The following is a 23,740-nucleotide window of genomic DNA, read 5'->3' as shown; positions in this document are numbered from 1 at the left end:
ACAATACGTGAATGTGGTTTCCCAGTGCGATATGCTTCCGTGGTTTTAGGTACAAAGATTTATATTATTGGTGGTATTGAGAGCACTATATGTGATTTAACATCCTCCCTAGTCATGAAACCTCTTCATTTTGTTCCATCTTCCAAAGTATTTATATATGATATCCGTTTTCCTGAATGTGGTTGGAATTTGGGGGTTCCTATGATAGATGGAAAGGCTTACCCAATAGTGGCTGCTGTTGATGGCAAGATTTTTGTGTTTGATCGACTCTAGTCATTCTTTTTTCTATACTGTGTTCGGTTCGAGTTCTCCTACCACTTCGGTTTTCACTGTGCCTGCTGAGCCATGGGCTGAGGTGTTCGATCCACTCTCTTTTATGTGGTCTGCCTTGGCCTATCTTCCAAACTCTGTTTTTGACTCCATAACAACTGGTATGGCCAAATCGGTTGTTAGTTATAGTATGAAAAGTTTTCTACTAAGTTGCCTAGGGGTTGGTCTCACCGCATTTGATGTGAAAGACTATTCATGGACGTGTCACCGCGATACACTGCATAAGCATAGGTCTATTTATGAAAGATTTGATTCCTCTTTGAGAGCGTCATTGTTGGAGCAGTTGTATATATGTTTTGTGCGTTGGTTGCTCCAAGGGGATTATCAGCCACACACGTCTCATTTTCAAAAAAAAAAAAAAAAAAAAAAAAAAAAAAAAAGTAGTTACCCCTCAGACAAAATCTTTAAAATTCCCGATTTTACTAGTTTGTGCCTTAATCATAACTAGAAAGGAAATAAAAAGGAAACCGAGACAAAACAAAACACAGAAATCAAAATATAAAAAATATGATGGATGTATTAAGAACAAGCTAATAATAAGATGATATTATTGTTATTAACACATTTATGCGGGAAGAAGATAAAGAAGAAATACACACATTTGTTGGTTTATTTCACTTTACAATTTTTTTATTTCTTCTTTTTATTTCCTTTACGAGGGACAAGCTCTCTATCCATTTATTTCACCTTCTCTTTTTTTTTTCTTCATCAATGCAATTGTTATAGGTGCTCGACCTAGTCTGGTCTCCATCTCTTTGGGGTCTACTAGTACTTTAATATTGCAATTAAGATTTCCATAGATGAAGGAGAAGACAAACGCCCTGGCTGAGCTTTGAGCATGTAAGATTTCCCTAGTTGGGAAACAAACGCCTGGCCGAGCTTATAGAAAGCTAATATGCGCTAGATCAATTACTTCAAGAGTCTTTTAAATTTTGAGAGAGAGAGTGAGAGACGGAGAATGAAAAATTAAGTTGGGGCAGTCTTTTGCCATTAAAAAGGGATATAATTTTGCTTTTGAAGTTTTTGCAGAAAACTTTACCCAAAAACACTCACCCATGGAGGGGCCTGCACTGGCCTTTATGGTTATTAACCCAACCACAGTAGGCAGCTTTTGTTGATTTATAAACCAAGTGTGATTAAGTTAATCACCCATAGGAAAACTGCACAACTCAAAGGTGCGGATCCATTGATGTTGCCATGTCAGAAGTAGGTAATCTAACTTGGGAGCAATTAGACATGGGAGCTTGTGAACTTGTTTCTGTCTAGGTAGTTTAAAATTTTCAGAGGAATCAAACTTGTAGATTTTGCTTATTTTCTCTTACCTATGCAGTAACTACTGTCATCATCATACCAAACATTGTGGCATAACCGCCACTTTCATATAATGAGAGAGACAATTGAGAGTAACATATAGAATGGAGTGTGGTGAAGGTTTGGTTATCGAATGCTTTACCCTGAGGATTTATTTTATCCAATCTACCATGGAGGTCTGTTCACATAGGGGGCACAGCGGACTTGTTGATCTTGCATTTTCCCTCAAATTGCTCTTTCAAGTTCAAGAAATAAAATCCTCTCTCTCTCTCCCTCGTCACAAATCTTAAACTCGGTTTTCTCTTCACAAATTTCACTCGCAGGCAACAATCACATTTGTGTGACTGACTGCCTGCCGGTCACACTGCTTGGGTTTACTAGTATATAAATAGTTAACAGTAATGAATTTACAATATAATCTAATATCATAATTATACGCACTTGTAGGTTGGTATTTTTTGTATCCAAAATCTTCAGCTAGAAAGGAAGTACAATCTGTTCAGATGCACGAACATTTGACACTTCAAAATAGAAAGATGAACATAAATAGAGGCATGACTGCACTATGACCCCTAGTGTAGATTTACGTTACCAATGGGTTCCAAACCTGCACTACTATTAGTGTTTTTTTGCCTCTAAGAGCATCTTTAGCAGATAAACCAAAAAAACACTAAAATTTTAAACAAAAAAAACACCAAACTAAAAAACACCAAGCAATTTTAGGAGCAACATAAAAAAAACACCAAGCAACTACGTGGTTTTGCCAAAAAAACCTTATATATAGCCCCACGCGTTTTGCCAAAACCGCGCCACTAAAGCCCAACCGACAAAGCCCAAGCCCACGCGGTTTTGGCAAAACCGCTACTGTTCGTCGTAACACCGCGTGCTACTTCTATATAAACAACTCCAAAGTCGAGCGGTTCAGTCACTTTCACCTCTTCTCACAATTATAAAACCCTCTCCTTAGTTAAAAAAAAACAAAAACCTACCTAAACTCTTAAAATTTAATATGGATCATTTTGAACCTTTCGACGGTGATGATTGGGCAATTATAACGCATCTATACATTGGCGATGAGGGAGAAGAACCTGAGAAAGTAGAATACGGTGGGGAGAAGATAGTGGGGAAGAAGAACCCGAGAATGTTGCGCCGACTGATAGACATCCCTATGTACTGGAGTATCAGATGAACGACTTCGATTGGCAATTTGCACGTGGAGAAGCACTTGATATGGAAGTTGTGTCTTCTACACGTGATACAAAAACGCGGTCGAAAGTGCAAATGGCTAATACTCGTAATTAATTAGGTTTGATATTTTGAATATTAATTGTTGAGTTGGACCAATTAATTATTTATCTTATCGCATTATTTTTTTTTTATAATATCAAAGATGTTGTTGACTACCGAAGTTAGATCGGCTTTACTTGGTGTTAGAGAGTGGTGGAAGGTTATTAGGAGTTTGGATGAGTTTGTACATATTAGAGATAGTATTTTGTATACACCTTTGGGTATTTTGATTGATACTGATTATGAGAAGGCCGATCAAGTGCTGGTCATAGCTTTAGTAGAAAGATGGTGGAGTAGAACTCATACATTTCATTTTCCTTGTACGGAGTTAGGGTTCACACCACTAGACTTCACTATAATTTCTGGGTTGAGTATCGGTATAGGCCAACCGATACCTTTTCATACAAATTATGAGAATAATGATAGTATGCTTATGAGTTTTCCTCGTTTGGGTGCGGATGCTTATGATTCTTCTGAGATTAAGCTATCTCATATTAAGACTGCATATATGGAACCCCTCTTGCATCCTGATACACGAGCGGAGTTAGCTTTGACTATTCTATTGGGTAGTGAGGGTGCTGATCTGATCAGTATGTTAGGGCTTTTTTAATATTTTTTATTGGGCATGTTTTGTTTCCTAATGGTCATTCTACGGTACGACTGAGATATTATGCTTATGTATCTGATTTGCATACTATGAGAGATTATGACCTGGGTAGCTCAGTATATGCCACATTGATATCGGCGTTAGATAAAGCTTCACAGACATTCGGAAGTAGAAGTCCTCAGATTGCAGGATTCACAGGACTTTTAGAGATTTGGTTTTATGAGTACTTTCGATGTCTTTGTCCTAACATATACATGATTGCGATGCGCCCTAGATTTGCTAGTTGGTCGGGCCTCATTTGACTCATATGAGAGGGCGATTAGGAATAATATCCGTATGGCTCGTGCTTTCGATTGATATTAGATCATTGTCATCTATTGAGTGGAGACTTGGGGTTTTCTCACGCCTTTGATGATCGGGACAAAGATGCTTGTGTGTTGTCCACGTCCACGAGTTGTTTTGCCGTCGACGTATTTGTTAGGTTTAGTTTGGTTGTGCGGACGATGATGTGGGCGTTATGGAGTTCCATGTGCTCCCATGCCGGATATTAGTGATGCAAAGTCGTGGGGTAGAATTCAAGTTCATGAAATTCATGCCGGTGGTGGTCCTTGGCGGACGCGTCTTCTTTTGTTGTTGAAAGCGCATCTGCCGATCAAGATATAGATGGTGGAACCCGTGTCTCCATGGGTCCGTTGTTGCCTCCCGTTGGTAGGGCTAGCAACTTCGAAGTTTGTGGGCTGGAAGGGATGAGGCGTGAGCTACATATTCCTCATCCGCCATACCGCTGTTTACAACCCACAACCTCGAATGGATATCATCCACTCCTCGGTTCCGCCAAGAATCCTCGGATGTTTGCCGTGTGTGGGACGATGGGGGAGCCTACTTATATTTCCATTCCTGAGGTGCCTCATGCTCGTTTATCTGAATTAGAGCCGCATATTGATCAATATACCATAGTGAGTTTAATTGTTTTATTTATCTTCTTCATTATATATATAATATGTACTCACACTGTATTTTCTTGGATTTTTAGGCTGAGGTTCTAGAAAGATATGAGAACCAGGTTCTTATGTTTGATGGGATGAGGACAGCCCTGCATCATTATTGCCAAGAAAGAGAGGAGGCATATTCTCAGACATATCAGCAATCTCAGCGTGCATATGACGACACTTTCGAAAGCGTGATGAGGATATGCAACACAAGTGTACACTTAAACAACATTAGGGATATGAGGAACTTGGGGCTAAAGTAGTTAACCTCCGTGCGCAGAGAAGATCATAATTCTCGATTAGGAACTTAGAGGGAGCAAGGCTTAACGCCCAAATAGAGAGAGAGGAGGGATCGAGTGGTAAGGGGCGTAAGAAGAGAGTTAAATAAATTTGATGTAATATGATAGATTTTGGATTATTTTGGATATTATATGATTATATCATAATCATAGATTTTGGACTGCATAATCATAATCATAGGTTTTTAATTTCTTTAATTTTTTCGATTTTGAATTACAATTCTTAATTTCTTCAATTGCACAATTGTTAATTTATTAACTTCTATGCACAACTCATAATTTTTCAAGTTCTATGCACCACAATTCTAATTTTCAGAAAAAACGCACGCGGTTTTGACAAAACCATGCCCATTGAAGCCCAAGCCCACGCGGTTTTGCCAAAACCGCGTCATAGAAGCCCATTTAGCAGAGCCTAAGCCCACGCGATGTTGGCAAAACCGCGCTGTTTTGCCAAAACCGCGGTTTTGCCAAAACCGAGTGAGTGATTTGATACAACATCAAACCTAGAACTAAATATTGGTCGATTTGGTGTTTGGTTTGGTGTTTTCATCACCATGTAGTTCTCCTGAAGTTGAGAATTTGGTATTTGATACTAGATTGATATCACTGCTAAAGATGTTCTAATTGAAATTTTGATGTATGTCTAGTCATCTAACATTTCCCTGGCATATGCAGTTGTGGAGTTCTGTAATCCGTACTATCTTAAAGTTCCTATGATTTCTCAAACATCTTTAATTGTCTTTGGTTATGTTAAAATTTTGTATATGAGTATGTAAAACCAAATTATGAAGGTGGTATAAATTGGATTGTTAACGTTTAAATAAGTTTTTTGGTTTTCTGATTCCATCGTGACGATGTCTTTTTAAATTTCAGGGACAAGACAAAACATGGTCCCATCTCCACAATTTCATTTTGCATTTTCAGACACGAGCCAAGTGATGATCCCGTCACAGTTAAAACAGGTGCTAATGCCCAAGCAGATTCACGTCTGTAATATGTTGCAGACAACTCATATATTTATTTAGACAACTCATATATTTATTTTAGAACTTTTATCAATCAACACACTATAAGAAACTATTAAGCAATGCACTGATGAAGAGTAAGAAGCTTTTACGCCATATTTAAAATTTGTTTGGCCTCCATTCACGATGCACAAACAATTGAATAGATCTTTATTTGATTTTCGTGTGTCTTTCCAAATTTTTGTACAGGTTACGAGGCATGCACATGTTGGTGACCTTCCTACTGGGGCAGATAGGCAGGCACTTTCTGTTGTTATTTTCCAGCAATTTATTCATGTTGCAAAAAAAAAATCATGTCATCATATTTGTAAGATAAACTCTGATTGCATTGTTTAAGTTTCTTTGAGGTATGTCTTCTACATTTTTTTTGTTTTTTTATTTGAAATAAAAAATCTTTAGTTGTAGGATGAGATAGCTACTACTATATGGAACCAAAAAGACGAAGACAATCTAAAGATAAAGCTACAACAAAGTAGGCCCCAATCGGTCCTGCCCTTCAAAGAATCCACTTAAACACAACACGTTCTTTTGGCAATTTCCTATTTTCCTCACAAATCTTTGACCTATGTAACATAAATCCTTCGATTGCAATAATAACCTCCGTGAAAGCTAGTGATCTGCCCTCGATCTGTCTCTTGTTCCTTTCCTTCCAGAGACTTCACATAATTGCGAATAGTTTAATGTTCCACATTGTTTTATACTCCAAGGTATGAGCTATGATGATCCAATATGCTAAGAAATTCCTCACTAATTAGGGGATACTCAAACAACTCCTGGTTGCAGGGGCGGATCCAGTGGGGGGTGCAGCACACCCAACTTTTCTGTCGAAAAAAAAAAATAGTTACAATAGTGTATAATTCACCTAAAAAAAATATATTTGTAGTATATGTTAGTTGTAGCAGCCCCCTTGAGTGGCAATCCTGGATCCGCCCCTACCTTGTTGATGGACAAAATAGCAACATACGTGCCAATAATACTTGGACTGAATGAGAGTGTGAATAACTGACTCTCCAAGAATCCATCAGACATACACAAAAGACAAAAATGCACAATGGTTTATGTCCTGTAATTACTTCCAGAAGTAATGTGTCTTGCCATCAATGCTTTCTCTCGGCATGTGCTCTCAGTTGTAACCAATGTCATTGTTTTAAGAGAGTGATGCTTGTAGTTATATGTTTTCTAGGAGAAGGGACAATTTAGCTATATTTATTTGTTTATCTTTTCTTTTTATACTTTAGAACCTGTACAGAGATGGATTTTCAATTACAATTGGGGTTTTTAGACTTTGGTCTTATGTATAGTTGGTTTATTAGACTTTAGTTCAGAAAAGTTTAAATATTAGGGTTTAGTCCTAATTCTATTAGTTGACTTGACATTATTTGTGAGAACCATTATCTGCTCTATTTTGCACCTGTTACTTGACAGTCGTAAACTACTAGACTTGCCTGATCATTGGTTACTTTCATTTATAAAGTTGACAAGAAAATCTGCTATTTATAAGGCAACATGGCCGCGTCGTAGTTTATTAGATCAAGGCGTGTGATTGAAATAAAATATTTGGTAGCCCAGTAGGCCATGAAGATCAGTATCAATCGGTTTGGTTCGATCTCAATTATTTTGATATACATTCGTTGGACGCTACAGTTTTCCTTCCCCTAATATCTCAAAAAAATCTGCTTTCCATGTCAGAGCTAATATGAATAAAGATGAAATTGAATCCTCTACTACAATCTCTTTACAACGTAGCAAACAGTTCGGAATCTCAATATTCCTCCTAGAAGAAAGCTTTCGGTCTGGAAGTTTGGTAAAAATATATTGCCTACTTGAGATGTTCTAAGAATGCATAAGATCAATGTGGATACCGTCTATCAATTATGTGTATTGCACAAACGAGTCCGTTTTGCATACTTTTTTCACTCAAAAAATTAGGCCCATTTCGTTTCAAAACAATTCTAAAAGACATGGTTTTTTCAAAATAATTCACGTGGACAATTATCGGGTGAAAATAATCCAGAGAACCAATTTTCGGGTGAAAATAACCAATATCCTAGATTTGAAATAATTTTTTTCCGATTTTATTTTTTATGTCGTTTTGGTATGAACAATTCCTACATAATGTGGGGATGGAAGTGGAGGTAGAAGTGGAAGTAGAAGTAACAAGGGGTGAAAAGAAGAGGATGAAAGAATTATAAGATAGTGGAGGAGTATTTTGCAAAAATGACGAATGTCACCGCCTATAGGGTGAAGTTGATAGAACTCAAGCAAGAAATAGAAAGAAAAACAAAATATTAGCACAAGATATTTGACACATGAGCCAGAAGTTGTCGAATATTTCAAAATGATGAAATTAGAGATAATTTGGCAAAAAGTAAGAGCGGTACGTTTGGAACTCCAAGTGATGCATCTAGTGGTGGTGGTGTTCCTACTACTTAGACTAATTTCAATATTGTTAGTTATTTTATTTTCATTTAGTTCATTTTCTATATTGTAATTTCAATTTTAAGTTTTGATATAATTTCAATTTGAATTGTTTCGAAACAACATGAAATCAAATGAAATTAGTTGAGACGGTAAGAGTTGAGACTTTGATAACAAGTAAATACATGTCCGTGGAGAACTGGTTGAATTTGGCTAAGTTAAAACTGGGTTGAGTTTCTGGAAAGCACAGACAGCAAACTTTCTACCATTTGTCACATTTAATTAAAACGGAGTACAGACGACACAATTTATATCGTCTATACGCAATTTACCAAAAGACGGCACAAACTGTAATATGTCAAGCTAGGGACTTCCTATGTGGTAATCGAAGGGGTTCCCTTCCACGCAAAAGCACCTCTGTAGAACCCACAGACGTAGCAATATTGGCAGATTTGTCAGCTGAGAAATTTGACTCGTTGCTGTAGTCAAGCATTGTGCGAAGCCTGTTAATCACAGATTAGATGTTTGAAGCCGAGGCATGTGAATTTAATAGTCATTAACTACTCTCACTATATGAGCACAATGGAACAACCATATAACAAGTGTAACTAATTACACATTCAATCCTACATCTAGTACAGACCAGGCATCTATGGTAGTAAATTGGCGAAATAACCGTAGTCCCCATTCAGGTATTCTTCTTCAGGATAATAGACAGCAATGTGACGCATATTTTTTAACATCCTCCCATTGATTCCTTTCACCGCCTTGACGGAACCAGCAATATCTGTATACTCGAAGAATACCTGAAACAGTGGGTTCACAAAAATATTCAACAATCAACATCGAACAAGCGTGCTTTATAACATATATCCAAAACTGGACCTCAAGAACAAATAACATACCGTTACAACTGTTGAATTCTCCTCGTTAAATATTAAGCGGGGACTATCAGCATCTTTCAAGGTTCCTGATTGATTCAACAGAGTAAAACATATCAATGATAGCACTTGAAACCTATTACTTCTCTATAAGACAACACAACTTGATTTCAAGTTTATATGTGCCTAGTAAGTAGTAACATTACTTTCATTTCCAGATGCGCAATAAAATTGAACGAATTGATGCCTAACACCTAATTTCACACTAGTTGGTAGATGGCCCAGCCAGGGCAGCAAGGTCCTTTAAGAAATGGCACAAAGGTAAATATAGCAACATAAAGCTTGGATACCCAATTTGCTTTTAAGCTATGTAATATGGACACGCCATATTTCAAAAATAATCTGCGTCGGACGTGTTCGTGTCGGGTGTCGGACAAATATCGGACTCATATTGTATGTGGTATTCCTCAATTTTTAATATTTAATATTTCGTTGTAACAGACACTTCGTCTTTGTGTCGGATACAGACACACCTATCTATGTCAATGTAACTTAGCTTTTAAGGCTTAAGCGACTCTCTTTACTTATTGACTTAATGGCCTAAAAAGTAATACAATTATACGAGTAACTTCAATTTGATGCCAAGTTTTCCCTTACAAAGGAACTTTTGAACCGTACCCCATCCTTCCTTAATATATAATATATAGATAGATGAATGGAATATTATGTTGGATTTTGACAACAGTTGGAATTCTTGAGGTCGCTAATGCAAATGTTTCTTTTCGAATAAGGAGTAATTAGTTGGTCAATAGCAAATAACACTTACATAATTATCTGAATATCTAGGCTCCATCATCTTATTATCCCCCTTTTGTGGAATTCCCACAAGAGGAGGTTGAGGAAGTGGTTGGGGAACCTTTTGTTATCAAAGAAGTTTTTGCTATTTGTGGAGATCTGGTGGTCTTACTACTTCATAGGAGAAGGCGGCGGTAGAGGTAGGGGAGGTGTTAGAGGGTGCTGTCTCTGTGACGGTTCCACTTAAGTGGGGAAAGGATCAAGAGTGGTGTTTGTTAACTAAACGTCTATGGGCTGGTAGACTATTCACTAAAGGAAGGTTACATGTGGACTGCAGTTGGCCCATACCCAAAAGGAAAACAGCAAAAATCAGAAAGAAAGAAAGAAAAAGAAAAGAAATAAAAAATAAAAAATAGACACGCACACACACAACAAGAAGAAACCAAAACACTTGTGCAACCTAGACGTAGGCCTAGACCAGCTGTGTCAGACTAGAACTTCTGGAAGTCATCTAATTCCACAACTGTATTTGGTACACTTAGCTGTCGATACTATTGAAGATAGGCATCCAACTTAAAACCAATTGGTGACAAGTGGTGAGGCCCAAAAACTTATATATTTAAATGCAAAACTTAACATATCCTATGTGGGACTAAACATCTCTCAACACGCCCCCTCATGCGTGGCATTACTTGAGCCTAACACGTGGACCAACATATTAGGTAACGTGGAGAGGAAACAGGCCCTTTGGGCTAACAATAATAGCCCGCTCTTATACCATGAAGAAGATAAGCATCCAACTTAAAACCAATTGGTAACAAGTGGAGAGGCCCAGGATCTTATATATTTCAATACAAGGCTTAACATATCCTATATGGGACTAAACATCTTTCAACAAATACATATGAATGGTGATCCTACTCTCCAGAACACAACAGTAAAGCCTGATGGAATTCGTGGAGAGAACTACAATATTGGGTGCTAAACTGGGAAAACCAAAAGTTAGTCATTACTGGTCCTTCTTGGGCGCAACAGATGACAGATAATTATTTCTTCAAGTCATGGTTGTAGCATTCAAAGCAGCCCAATATTAGAATAGGATACGCTTAAATATACATTGACACATTATGACATGATTTACGTGGAAACCCCAAGTCATAAGTATATATGTAGTAGTTGCAAAGATGGAATTGTGCATACCGTATGTCTCTGCTTCACTTCTTAAATACTGCGAGAAAGAATCTTGGTCATCCCATATATCAAGAAGAACAGCCTTCGCATTACATGACAAACATGTCAGGATGAGTAAACAAGTCAAACATTACATAAACACGAAAACAAACACAATTTCCATCAGATGTTGCTTTAGTTTAGACTCCTACTAATGAATAATTTTAACATCACATCACCCCAAGTAAAGATATCGTTTAGAAATCCCACAGTACTGATGTTCCTGGTAGCTGTAAAGTGCCAAGTAAACAATTTTATGGCCACGACTAAAAAAGTGATCCTATGAAAAAAAGAAAGTCAATCTTATTGCTATTTCCATGTCAGATAAACCTTCATGTCCAAGACAGGTTTAGCTAACACTCATGGACCTATTTGTGGATTTTGCGATGAAAACAACAGCTTTCCGTGAATAAGCCTCAACCACAAGTCACACTTTTAGCCCACAGTTCAGCAATTGGCAAGAAAAACATTATGGGGTCTGTGGAAACACAAAACTGTATCAATTGATAACTTTTAGAGACGTTTTGAAAGCGACAACTGTATAAAGGACAAAGTGGCGGGTACAAATGTACTAAGAAATAAAGAAGAACGGAAACAACAAACCAAATAGTGAATATGACTTGAAAGTTGAACAACTTACTAGTGAAGATATAATTAATACCTTTAGCAAGCAGAGAACACGTGATGGCAAAATATCACATTCATATTTAATGCTGGATTCTAGCTTGCAAGGCCTGTGCCTGCATAAACACCAAACGTCAGAGTCGAGCAGGAACAGAGAACTACAGTAGAACCTCCATTCCATAATTTAATACTTTGGGACCAGGCAAAATCTGCTCTATTATGTAACTGCCCGAGGCATTGGGCCTTACCTGCAATGTCCGTCCAAATTTAGTATCCAGATCTATCAATGTATCACTGTAACCAAGAAAAGATGATGAAATTTATCAAATAATAAGACATGATACTCCTCAAGATATTCTATATTTTACTTAAAGTTGCATACCCGCAACATGACCCAATTCCAAAAAGATTATAGATAATAAATATTCATACAATAATATATACATAACACTGGCGATTCTCATGGGGTTTGAGATTGTGTTGCATGGGTACGGGTATGGGTACGAGTGTCCGATTTGGACACGGGTACGGCACTTTGGACACGGCAAGGTGTAAATATCAGACACGGGGACACGGCTACTATTTTTTATTATATTTATTTTTTTTATTAAAAAAAAACAAAAACATTTGATTAGGCCCATTAGCCATTTAAACCAGTTAACACTAAGTTTAGGTCTTGAATATAATACCCATTCTAGAAGAAAGGCCCAAGTCCACGTTAACTGTTAAAGGACTAGCCCATTTAATATTGTCCATCCATTTTATAGTTGCCTTACGTCAGCTATACATAAGAGCATCTCTAGGTGGTAGTATAACCTGTCAAATTCTTCAATTTTGAAGAAAAACTTCGAAATTTCTCGGAATTCCATCTCTAGGTGGCCTCAAATTCGATCGCATCACCTGCTTGTTCGTATTCTTGTTCGCAAATTTGGCAATTTAGATGCGGATGCGGTCGCGCGCCATTGCAAATGTCACCCCAATTTTTTTTTTGACTTTGACCAGCACCACGCGCCACTACTAATGTCGTGTGGTTTTTTTACTTTTGGAATGGTTGCGCGCCACTCCTAATGTCACGTGGGTTGTTTTGGAATTATACATGCGACACTCCAACTGTCGCGCAACAGTGGTAATGTCGCGTGGGTTGTTTTTTGCTAATGGAATTTGCGACCACCTAGAGTTGGTCGAAATTTGCGACCAGATTCTCCAAATTTTTTCTTCAAATTTGAAGAGTATACTACCACCACCTAGAGATGCTCTAAGTTTAGGTCTTCTTTTTTCTAACATAATAGAAAGTAGAAACCCTAGATCTGGGTTGGTACAGCCGCCATGAAAGAATTGGTCTTAAGAGAAATGAGAACAAAGAGAAAGAAGAGGGTGCATAAGGAGAAGAAGACACTGCAAAATCCCTATCTCTCTTTCTTTCTTTCTTTATCTTCCTTCACTTTGAATGTTTGGCGCGATTTTTCTTTGAAATTGAGAATCACTGACTTCCGGCGAATCTGTGTCGAGTCGGTGTCGACAGACACGGGACACGCCACCAATATCGTCGTACCCATGCAACACAGGTTTGAGAAGAGAAAACCCAGCAGCAAATTATATAATATGGAAAGGAGATTGGAAAATTGAACTAAAACAAAAGCACTTTGCCAAGAGTTGCTGCCAGTGCCAGTGCCACTGCAAACTAAAGATACTAACCAAGGAGAAAGGAGTTAAGTAATTCTTTCTTTTTCAAAGATGAGCTACGATGTAGATTATCCTCATCAAAGATCAGCTATCAAGCTTAAGAACTCATCCTATGTGAAGAACTTTTCAAATTGATATATTGTTAAAATGCATTATATTGATACAACTAATGACATTACATCAACAACCAAAAGCTACCAAGAGCTACTTCCCAGCCAGGACCATAGAACCCTAACCCAATAGCCCAACCCTATATAATACCCCAAGTACAATAAGTGCAATACAACAGAAAAGAGAAAGAAAGGCTAAAAAAGAGGCAAAACTCAAAAGGCACCACCAAGATTCCATAGATGTGCAACTTGGGCTGGGCAAACCCAAGCCAAAACGGACTGAAACCCGACTGCAGTCCTGGGATTGGAAAGTTCGACCTCGACAAGCACTTGGGTTAGACAGGCTAGAGCTGAGTTGGGCTCGGGTTGGGACATCAAATGACAAAAATAACAAAGAAATAGGATGAGATATCCTATAGTACAACTGTACAAGTTACAAAAGCAAAACAAAAAGACAAAAATAGCAAAATCCTCCATCAGCTCATTCTAGACTCCCATCTACATACGAAAGTCTCAAAACTCGTCGTGCACTTCCAACCAGAAATACAAGTGCTGGCCAAAATCACTTTCTCCATGAACAACAAAGTGTCTTCAAAATATCTATTATTCCTCTCCAGCCATATACCTCACAGAATCGCAAAAGGAAGCATGCCTCAAAGATGGTATCCCTTCAGAGAATGGATTCTCAAGTTCCATGAGGCTAAAAGCTTTTTCACTGACCTAGGACAAACCCAAGAAACACCAGATTCTAGAATAAAGAACCACCAATTTCTCCAAGAAAAAGGCATAACAACAAGTGATGATTCATTGACTCTCCGTCCCTCTTGCACAAAGGACAAAAGTTGACGATCATCTCTTTGATACGTATTTTTCTAAGATTATCTATTGTCAAGATTTTGCCTAAGGAGGCACACCAAACAGAGAAAGCTACTTTCGAAGGAACTTTGGAACACCAAATAGTCAACATTCAGCAAGAGCGAATTAAGAATAAACATTCAAGTTGGCATTGACTCCTAAATGTTAACTCATCAACCTTAACAGTCCAAACTATGATCATTGTTGTATCAAAAAGTCACCAACCTACAACCCACTAAAAGTTATCCTTTACAAAAGAAAACAATAACACAGTAAAACTTACAGTGCTTGACGGGGAACAACCTCTAGTTTCAGAAAACAACTTGGTTGCGTAGGTCCAAGAGCCGCCGCTAACCAAGGGTTGTAATCATTAGGCCTTCGAATTCTCAAAGGGGATCCCTGCTCAAATAGAACAACAAGTGCGCTTAGCAACTACAGATTTAGTATTTGTATCAATCCTATTTAACAATTGATCCTTGGAAGCCATCCATAATGTGACTTCACGATGAAGCATTTGTATATATCATATTTCTTTTATGTAGATTTGTCAGCTTGAGGACGACTTCGTGTGACCATAGATGTGTGTGTTTTTTTTTCTTAAGGTTTTGTTGTTGTAGTTGTACTGCAGAATTTCTCATCCAGTCATCCGGTAAATCCTTGTCTCTCATGATTACACCTAATATGTATCAACATGCACCAGATGTACCTATTGAAAATGGGAATCAAGTTCACTTTGCTCATCTATGTAGGAACTTATCAATAAGCATTTTTCACCCCCATTTCATATTACTCATGAATGACCATCCCCCAAAAGTCCAAAATAAACAACTAAATCCTCTGCATCACTCACATTTGCAACAGATTCCAATTTCTATCTGAAGGCTTGACAGGAATCTTGGTAAAAGACTACAAATGTTTAACATGCTTATAATTGAAGCACAATTGCCTAAATTTCCTTACTTTCCTCATTCATTTAGGTATATAAACCTTTCAAACAATAACCTATTTAAGAAAATATACTTTTATTTTAAAATTCCATAACATCTAGAATTAGAAGGGGCAACTAGTTATAATTTAGTGGTTTTCTATACGTTGTAAGTATCATATTTCTTTTTATCTGTATATCTGTTATAACTTGTAACAAAAAAGCCCTCCCTCCCACCCACACACATACACACACAAGTGAGTGATTGCAAGTAATCAAAACATGTAAGGAAATCAATCAAATCATGACAAATGACATATCAAAATTTTATGCTTGAAAGAAGAAAAGAATATCTTAATGTTACCTCAAATACGACACCATCGAGCGCCATTGCATTGCTTGCTAGTTCCACAGAGCTCACTTCGACAATAGCAAAGTTCATATCACTGTTCATGTAGATGTCCAGTACAACATCATACATTCTTTCCCTTGAAGCGTCTACACGCACAAAAGCCAAACTCATATATCATATCCCCTGGATGTATGAGAGGAAATAAGACAGCACATACAGAAATCTTATTATGAATCACCTATAGAAGCAATACGAGCCATGAAGAGGTTGAAAAAATTCGCCAAACTCTGTTGAAAATAAGTACTGAACATCAGCAAAACAGACCAGGGAAATTTAAAGAAGGAAATTTCGAAGAGAGCTAAATCATTTAAAAAAAAAAAAAAAAAAAAAAAAAAAGTCTTAAAATCATGTCATTGTCAAATGCAATTACAGAAGGCACGGCATGGAGGTCACTTTATAAGAAGGTTTAACACCCGGTTGCTTAAAATACCATTTCATTTTACAATCTGTGGTAGTCTACATTCACAAAAAGGTGCTAACAGCCCATAATCCTCAAAAGTTAAAACTATCCAGGTCTCACAGTAGGAATGTTCCCCGACCTCCCCAAGAGGGCAGAAATGCTCAAAATATCCCCAACTGTCATGCCATTATGAATGCCAACGTCCCAACCTACGTCCATTATTAAAACGATAAAAAAAAAAAAAACATTATAGCAAAACCTGCTTGTTTGCCACCTTAGGAAGCCCACCAACAAATACTCGACGTGCATGCCTTGAGACCTACAACGAAAAGTTAAGAAACAGAAACAAATCAAAAAAAATTGTTGTACATACACCCTAAGCAGTAAGGATCAAAGTTACCATCTTAACATGCTTGTTGCCAGAGAGAAACTAAGGGCCTATGTCATATTTTATGCTTATCTGAGGAGTTCAAAATTTATTTTGACAACTACAGAAGCTGCTCTAAAATGAGGAGAATCCCTTTCAATATGCAACTATGGGAATCAGCTGTCGTTGAAGACACTGTTGTGTTGTGGGGACGTACAAACTGGGTCAATTTTTAAGATAAGAAGCTACTGCTGCAGTACTAACAGAATATTTCGTGATGTCATACATTCAAATGATGATCTCCGTGGTATGTCTCCACAAAAAATCCACTCTTAGTTCATTGTATATCAAAAGAGACGAAGAGACTGGTATGATGTTTGTATGTGTATCAAAAGCATGTCCAATACCAAATGTACAACATACTAATACATACCAAACTTTGCTGATCTCTACTGACATTGGGCCATGGGGTCGTCCCTGAAATTTCCACATAGTCAACAAGGACGATATTAAGAAAAGAAAGAAAGAACCTTTACAATTGCAAATCCAGAGAAATATTTGAAGTCTAATCATATGCCAAAATTCGACTGTTGAAGGCAAACAAATCCAGTCCAACTAATATAGCTTGCAAGCAGATTACAAAATATAAAGATATCACTTGGGGCCCATAGGTCGCACAAGGGGTATGATACACTGCATATGGGTTCATATAGAATTCAATACTGAAATCAGCAGTTCAGCACCCAACTGAATTAACAAACCTTAATTTACACAACTTTGAGATGAAATCTTAACATTGAATGTATTTTTAAATCACAATTCCCAATTGAATCAATTGAGAATAAAGAAGAAAGAAAATCAGATTGGTATGAAAACCAAACATATATTCAGATCTATAGACCAAGGTTTGGGGGTGTTTAGAGGACAGAATATTAGTAATTACATATTTACACAGAGTAAAAATTGGTACCCTGGCAATGCGTTTTCTTTAAAGGATTATGAAGATGTGCATAATGACTAAAGTTTAATTGTGACTTGAAATAACGCACCAAACTACCAATGGAGCATAACCCAACATACTGTGTAACGATCCCAAGTAGCGCACCCTGCATCCATACCACGCACTGGAAGAGACCCAAGATGCCAGCCTTCCAGGTATCATTGCCTTAGGCAGATATATGTAAGTATCCATCACAAATTTGTGTCAAGGCCTTTTGTGAAAAAGCTTACACCCGTGATGGGCTCTGGACCTTTGGGTGGCTAAGTAGGCTTTTAATATCGAATATGGTGAGGTGTTGGTCGTTACTAAGATGTATCATAGCAGAGGATGACTCATTCCTAAGCTAGTTAGATTGTGGTTAAATCCCAATCTGATAAAATGTTTTCTCAGTTTTCTTTCCCTTATCCCCCCACCCTCTTTCCAACTGATATATCCAGCTTTCCTAGCTCCATTATCTCTGTTCCATCAAAAGTAGTTTTTTTGTGTGGTCTGCTTCTCTGGGTCTTGTTTTAACTATTGATAACCTCAGGAGAAGAAAGTTCAAGGAATTTTTAACCAACTTCTGTCCTATGTGTTTAACCAATGGTGAGTCAGTTGATCAAACCCTTTTATCTTGTCCTTTCACAGGGCGAGTTTGGAGTTTCTTTTCTTGTTGTTCAGGGGAGGTACTTCTAGCCTCTTGGAATTAGAATGTTCACTCTCGGAAAGAAAAATGCTTATGGAGCATGTTACCATTTGCAATTTTGTGGGGTGTATGGTTGGAGAGAAATAGAAGACATTTTGAAGGCGTGGAGGCATCTTTGGAGGAGGTTATTTGAAGATTAATGGTCTATTGTTCTTTTGGTCGAAAGTGTGAGGAGATGGGAGATGCTTCCTTTGAGCACTTTGTATGTAGATGGGAAGCCATTATGGTTTGATTTGGCTACCTTGTGCAGTTTCGCGTTTGTATGTCTTTTGTTTTTGCTTTCTTGTAATTAAAGGATATCGCTTCTTTTCTCTTTTAATTGATTTATAAAAATATATGATACTTTAATGATAAAAAATAATAACATGTTTTCTTGGATCATGGATACAAAGTGATCATCTGTCTACTCTAAGTCCCTAACAATACTAAAATGCTATCCCAAAGGCTATCATCATTTTACAAGAAAGCTACATCATTAGCTTGAAATCTTAAATTGTATGGCCCAAAACCTTGCATATCGCTTTTCAAATTTTACGGACATTAACAGAACCATGAGTTGGGACTTGGGGTGGTTCTCAGTTCTGACCAGTCATTTATCTGAATCAAAACGTAAACAACAAATACAACCTATATATTTTATTTCAGGTCATATGTTTTCATTTACCTGAATCAATACGTATACAGTTTCAAAGTTTTCATAGAACTCCCATAAAGAATACATGTATTTTTCATTAATCTGCAAAGATCAACAGTTTAAATCACTTCAAATTATGACACAAAATGACCCATGACATGATAATAGGTGTGACTTAGACTAACCAAGTAGGAACCAAATAGGAGCATACATAGACAGAAAATAAACACAACACATATGAATTACAGAATGCAACCACTATCACGAATCAGAAGTGCTAAAATATGATACTAAACAAGAACACATACAAGTAGCATATGACCTAAGAAAATTCAGTCAGACAATGAGTGAAAAGCAGGTTTAAAGTGCGCACCTAAGACAACGGGACCAGAAACTGCTTGTTTTCTGTAGATAGAAGTACATATGAGACGAGTTATGCATCAGTAACTCCTATTAGGAAAGTGGAATCTGCGTAACAAGTAACAAGTGAATCTAAAAACAATGGTCTCTTCTTATCTATGCTTCTTTTCTCCCTGCTCTTCCCTACATCTCAAGTATTTTTATTTATTTTTCGACAATTATGTGTCTCAAGTAACTACAGTAAATGTGTGCATCTACTTTGTCTCATATAGGAAAGCAATAATCCCATAGAGAGAAAGAGAGAGATCAAGTATACTTACATTGATATGCAATCCAGAAGCAGACTTCCTGGAATGATATAGGAATCGAAGTGATGGATTACAGCATGCAGTTCATGGTCCTGTACTTGTATCCCAAAAGTTAAACAACAAAGTAGTTGTTTTTCAGGAAAGCCCCTCACAGACCAAACCAAACATAACTTTCCGTTGCCTAAATAAAATAGAAATGCATCAGTGAAATCTGGATCGAAATCCTCAATGGCATCCTGCAGACCTTGAACTTGAGCAGATGAGATTACCCCAATTTTAGCCTCCAAATCATAGGCATATAGTTCTCCATCATTAAAAACATATAAAACTTGATTCACAACTAATTTTGCCGACCCAGGTGATGAAAATTTGCGAGGTACAATGATCTTGGGTTTTCTCTTCCATGACTGCGTACTCAGATCGAAACCATACATGCCATGGCCATAACATTCTACAAGAACTTCCTTGTTTCTTTCATTAAACACGTGAGCAGTTGTAAACAAGGAAAGAGTATGCATGTTTTCAGGGGAAGGATTAGAGAGATGAGACCATGAATTTTTGGCGGTATCAAATACTTCACCCCAAAGTTCAATTGGTATATCATCGGGACCGATAGGGTAACCTAACACAAAAATTTTACCATTGAAAGCAACGACTATAGGGCTACCACTTGTCTTCCCTCCGATCATTGGAACTCCCTCTACCCAACCAAGCTCAGGCGAACAAGTATCAAACACAAAGACTCTGGGTGAGTAAACATACATTATAGTTCTGTTAGTGATGGAGTGGTAAGAAGGATATGTATATTCACCAACCCCAAGTAGATATATTTTTGAACCCAGGGCTACAAAGTTCATTCTGGAAAACATATTATTCGGCAAAGGTATCACGCCGATTCGAGTTGGGTGACCATACTCTGAACGCTCCTCAGAATCGGGGTCTATTTTATACAATGCCAATTCATCACCATTATCCTCCTTGGAAAGAGGCCTGGAGAAACACACGTAGAGAGTTACCTTCTCCCCACCCTTGTCCTCATTCATCCGCTCGATTTTTGAAAACAAGTCATTTTTATGTCTCATCTTGTTCCTCAATGGCATCGACATCTTCAAAAAAATTCCAATCCTAGCCCCTTCGTATAAATGTACCAACGGATAACTAGAAAACCGCTATGGGCGGTGGGTGTTGACCGACGTTACGATAAATATTCAAACTTGGAAGAATTTTAGATGATGGAGAGAGTTTTAAGTACGTAGAGTGATTCCTAAATTAATTAATAGTTATTAATTTATCCAAATATTTATAAATTTTCAAAATTTATTCTACCGATATTTTTTTATGAGGGGTTAGAGACCCATTTTATATTTACACATAAACAAACTTTTAACACATTTATAAGTTTTGGATTCGGCTAATTTTTTGTAGTTATGATCTCCTAACTATTCTAAAAATTAAAAAATTCCAAACTTGCCGTATCAAAAATAGTGAAAATGAACGGTTTACAATTAACCAAATTTTGTAACTACATTTGGCAAGTTTAGAAGTTTTTTATTTTTTTGATTATTTGTGACAATATTTAGAATAGTTAGGAAATCATATTTACACAAAATTAGCCTAATCCAAAACTTATAAATATCATAACGATTTTGAATTTGTTTACTTGTCAAGATGTTAAAGATCATATTATATTATCTTCATATATATAATATATTTATTATAATATATAATGCATTACAAAAGATTAGAGATAACATTTCTTAGCGCATTACGAAAGATTAGAGATAACCTCCTAATGTCGGATAACGTTGCAAATACACACTGGCACGTGTGTCAAGGTAAATCAATGATTATCGTTAGTATGTCAGTTAAGTAGGTCAACTTAGTAGGTGTAATAGCCATTTTCATAAGATGGGCCTTTGTAGGTATTGGGCCCAGAGAATAGGCCCAAGACCCTACTAGGCCCCATGAAGTAAACCTAAAGAGGAGATATAAAAGTGAGGAGAGGAGGACTTGAAGGAGGAGGAAAAAGTGAAGGGAAGGAGAAAAGAAGAAATGGAGGAGGCACCAGAGAGAGAAAAAGAGAAAGGTTGAGGGGAGGAGGAGGGAGGAGACAACCAGAGTAGGTGGAGACGACGGCCAGAGGAGACGTCGGCCAGAGAGGAGGAGGAAGAGGAGGGGAAATCTAGAGAAGGGGAGTATGGAGACGTCAGCCAGAGAGGAGGAGGAAGAGGAGGGGAGATCTAGAGAAGAGGAGAAGAGAGACGTCGATCAGAGAGGAGGAGGAAGATGAGGGGAGATCTAGAGAAGGGGAGTATGGAGACGTCGGCCAGAGAGGAGGAGGAAGAGGAGGGAAGATCTAGAGAAGAGGAGCAGGGAGACGATGGCCAGAGAGGAGGAGTAGTGAGATGATGTCCCGAGATGAGGAAGAAGAGAGGAGGAGATATCTATAGTAGAGAAGAGAGAAGACGACGGCCAGAGGAGACGACGGCCAAAGGAGACGACGGCCCGATGATACAACGGCCAGAGAGGAGGAGTAGGGAGATGATGTCTCGAGATAAGGAGGAATAGAGGAGGAGATATCTATAGCAGAGAAAGGAGAAGACGACGGCCAGAAGAGACGACGGCCAAAAGAGACGACGGCCAGAGGAGACGACGGCCCTAGGATACGACGGCCAGAGGAGACGACGGCCCGAGGATATGACGGCCAGAGAGGATGAGTAGGGAGATGATGTCTCGAGATAAGGAGGAAGAGAGGAGGAGGTATCTAGAGCAGAGAAGGGAGGAGACGACGGCCATAGGAATGGCGGCCAAAGGAGACGACGGTCAGAGGAGACGCCGAGCAAAAAGGAGACGACTAGATGAGACGACGACCCGGAGAGGATGAGGAATAGGAGGGGAGATCTAGAGAAGAGGAGAAGGGAGACGACATCCAGAGAGGGGAGGAAGAGTAGGGAGATGATGTCCCGAGATGAGAAAGAAGGGAGGAGGAGATATCTATAGCAGAGAAGGAAAAAGACGAAGGTCAGAGGAGACGACGGCCGAGGATAAGACGAAGTGGAGGAGGAGTAGTGAGATGATGTCCCGAGATGAGGAGAAAGAGAGGAGGAGATATCTATAGCAGAGAAGAGAGAAGACGACGGCCAGAGGATACGACGGCCAGAGAGGAGGAGTAGAGAGATGATGTCCCGAGATATGGAGGAAGAGAGGAGGAGATATCTAGAGCAGAGAAGGGAGGAGACGACGGCCATAGGAACGGCGACCAAAGGAGACGACGGTTAGATGAGACGCCAGCCAAAGGAGACGACAGCCAGAGAGGAAGAATAGGAGGAGAGATCTTGAGAAGAAGAGTAGGGTGACGACATCCAGAGAGGAGGAGAAACCTAGATAAGAGGAGCCAGAATGAGGAGACAACGAGAGGAGAATAGGGAGACAACCAGAGGAGATGACATCTAGAGAGGAGGAGAATCCAAGAGTGAGATAGAAAAGAGTGGAGAGAGGAGAGAACTACGGTGCAGCTTGATCCCTCGATAAGGGGGTACGTAGGCAACCCAAATGGGTTCAGCTGATGAAGTCAGATTAGGTGTATTGTTCGCCTTTAGCATCTAACCAAGTAGTCGAGAATTATAAAAATAAAAAAAATTGTGAAATGGGTTGCAACAGTAGGTTTGTGTCCCCTCCCCTGCAAAAAAGAATATAATACCTGATCTGAGAAGTCGATGGTCTTCAAATAGATCAACTGTAAGAGTTTTTAATCATTTGGTTATTCAATTTTTATTGCTATGTAACTCTATTGTGGATGGTTTTTGAGACGTAAAATATGTTTTTCAGACATATATTTTTTGTTAATTTTGTGAAAGAAATTTGGGTGCGAGCTCGAAAAATTGAGAGAAAATGAGATCACATTTTGACTACAATCATATTCGTATCTATTTATTTGATGTACCGTCTTAATCATTTTCAGCTGAAAATGAGAAACACCATTCGAGCAAGACTAAACACATTTCCCTATAAAACTTTTCAATATATAAGTCAGTCTCAAAACTGCAGTACGCAGGCGAAACAAGAGGATTTCAATTTCTGAAGCCTTGAACAAAATTAGAAGCAAAAATTATGTAAAATGTGCACACTCCAAGGGAACCCAAAATCAGTATTTACTTCTACAAACTACAAAATCATTTCTCCATCTCAGAAGTGCTGCCCAGCAA

At 38.2% G+C, this 23,740-nt stretch overlaps 1 protein-coding gene across 2 annotated transcripts; it reads right to left on the bottom strand.

Moving 5' to 3' along the window:
* Positions 1 to 8,788: 8,788 nt before the first annotated feature.
* LOC147508256 (uncharacterized) lies at positions 8,789 to 20,891 on the bottom strand. 2 transcript variants are annotated; one of them, XM_086600810.1, is made up of 12 exons: positions 19,548 to 20,891; positions 19,241 to 19,272; positions 16,982 to 17,025; positions 16,441 to 16,500; positions 15,960 to 16,008; positions 15,734 to 15,867; positions 14,728 to 14,843; positions 12,045 to 12,090; positions 11,834 to 11,912; positions 11,143 to 11,215; positions 9,172 to 9,236; positions 8,789 to 9,072 (listed from the first exon to the last, which is right to left on the bottom strand). In XM_086600810.1, exons 1-9 carry the CDS (start codon positions 20,639 to 20,641, stop codon positions 11,880 to 11,882), a joined length of 1,608 nt encoding a protein of 535 aa, XP_086456936.1. In that variant the 5' UTR covers positions 20,642 to 20,891; the 3' UTR covers positions 8,789 to 9,072; positions 9,172 to 9,236; positions 11,143 to 11,215; positions 11,834 to 11,879. The 2 variants fall into 2 exon arrangements, with proteins under 2 accessions (XP_086456936.1, XP_086456937.1); XM_086600811.1 differs by having other exon boundaries at positions 16,456 to 16,500; positions 19,548 to 20,777.
* Positions 20,892 to 23,740: the final 2,849 nt, after the last annotated feature.

The sequence above is a fragment of the Coptis chinensis genome, chromosome 3, assembly GCF_015680905.1.
Source record: "Coptis chinensis isolate HL-2020 chromosome 3, ASM1568090v1, whole genome shotgun sequence".
NCBI lineage: Eukaryota > Viridiplantae > Streptophyta > Magnoliopsida > Ranunculales > Ranunculaceae > Coptis > Coptis chinensis.
The sequence above is the reverse complement of the archived record's forward strand: the minus strand, read 5'-3'. Positions and strand labels throughout refer to the sequence as shown.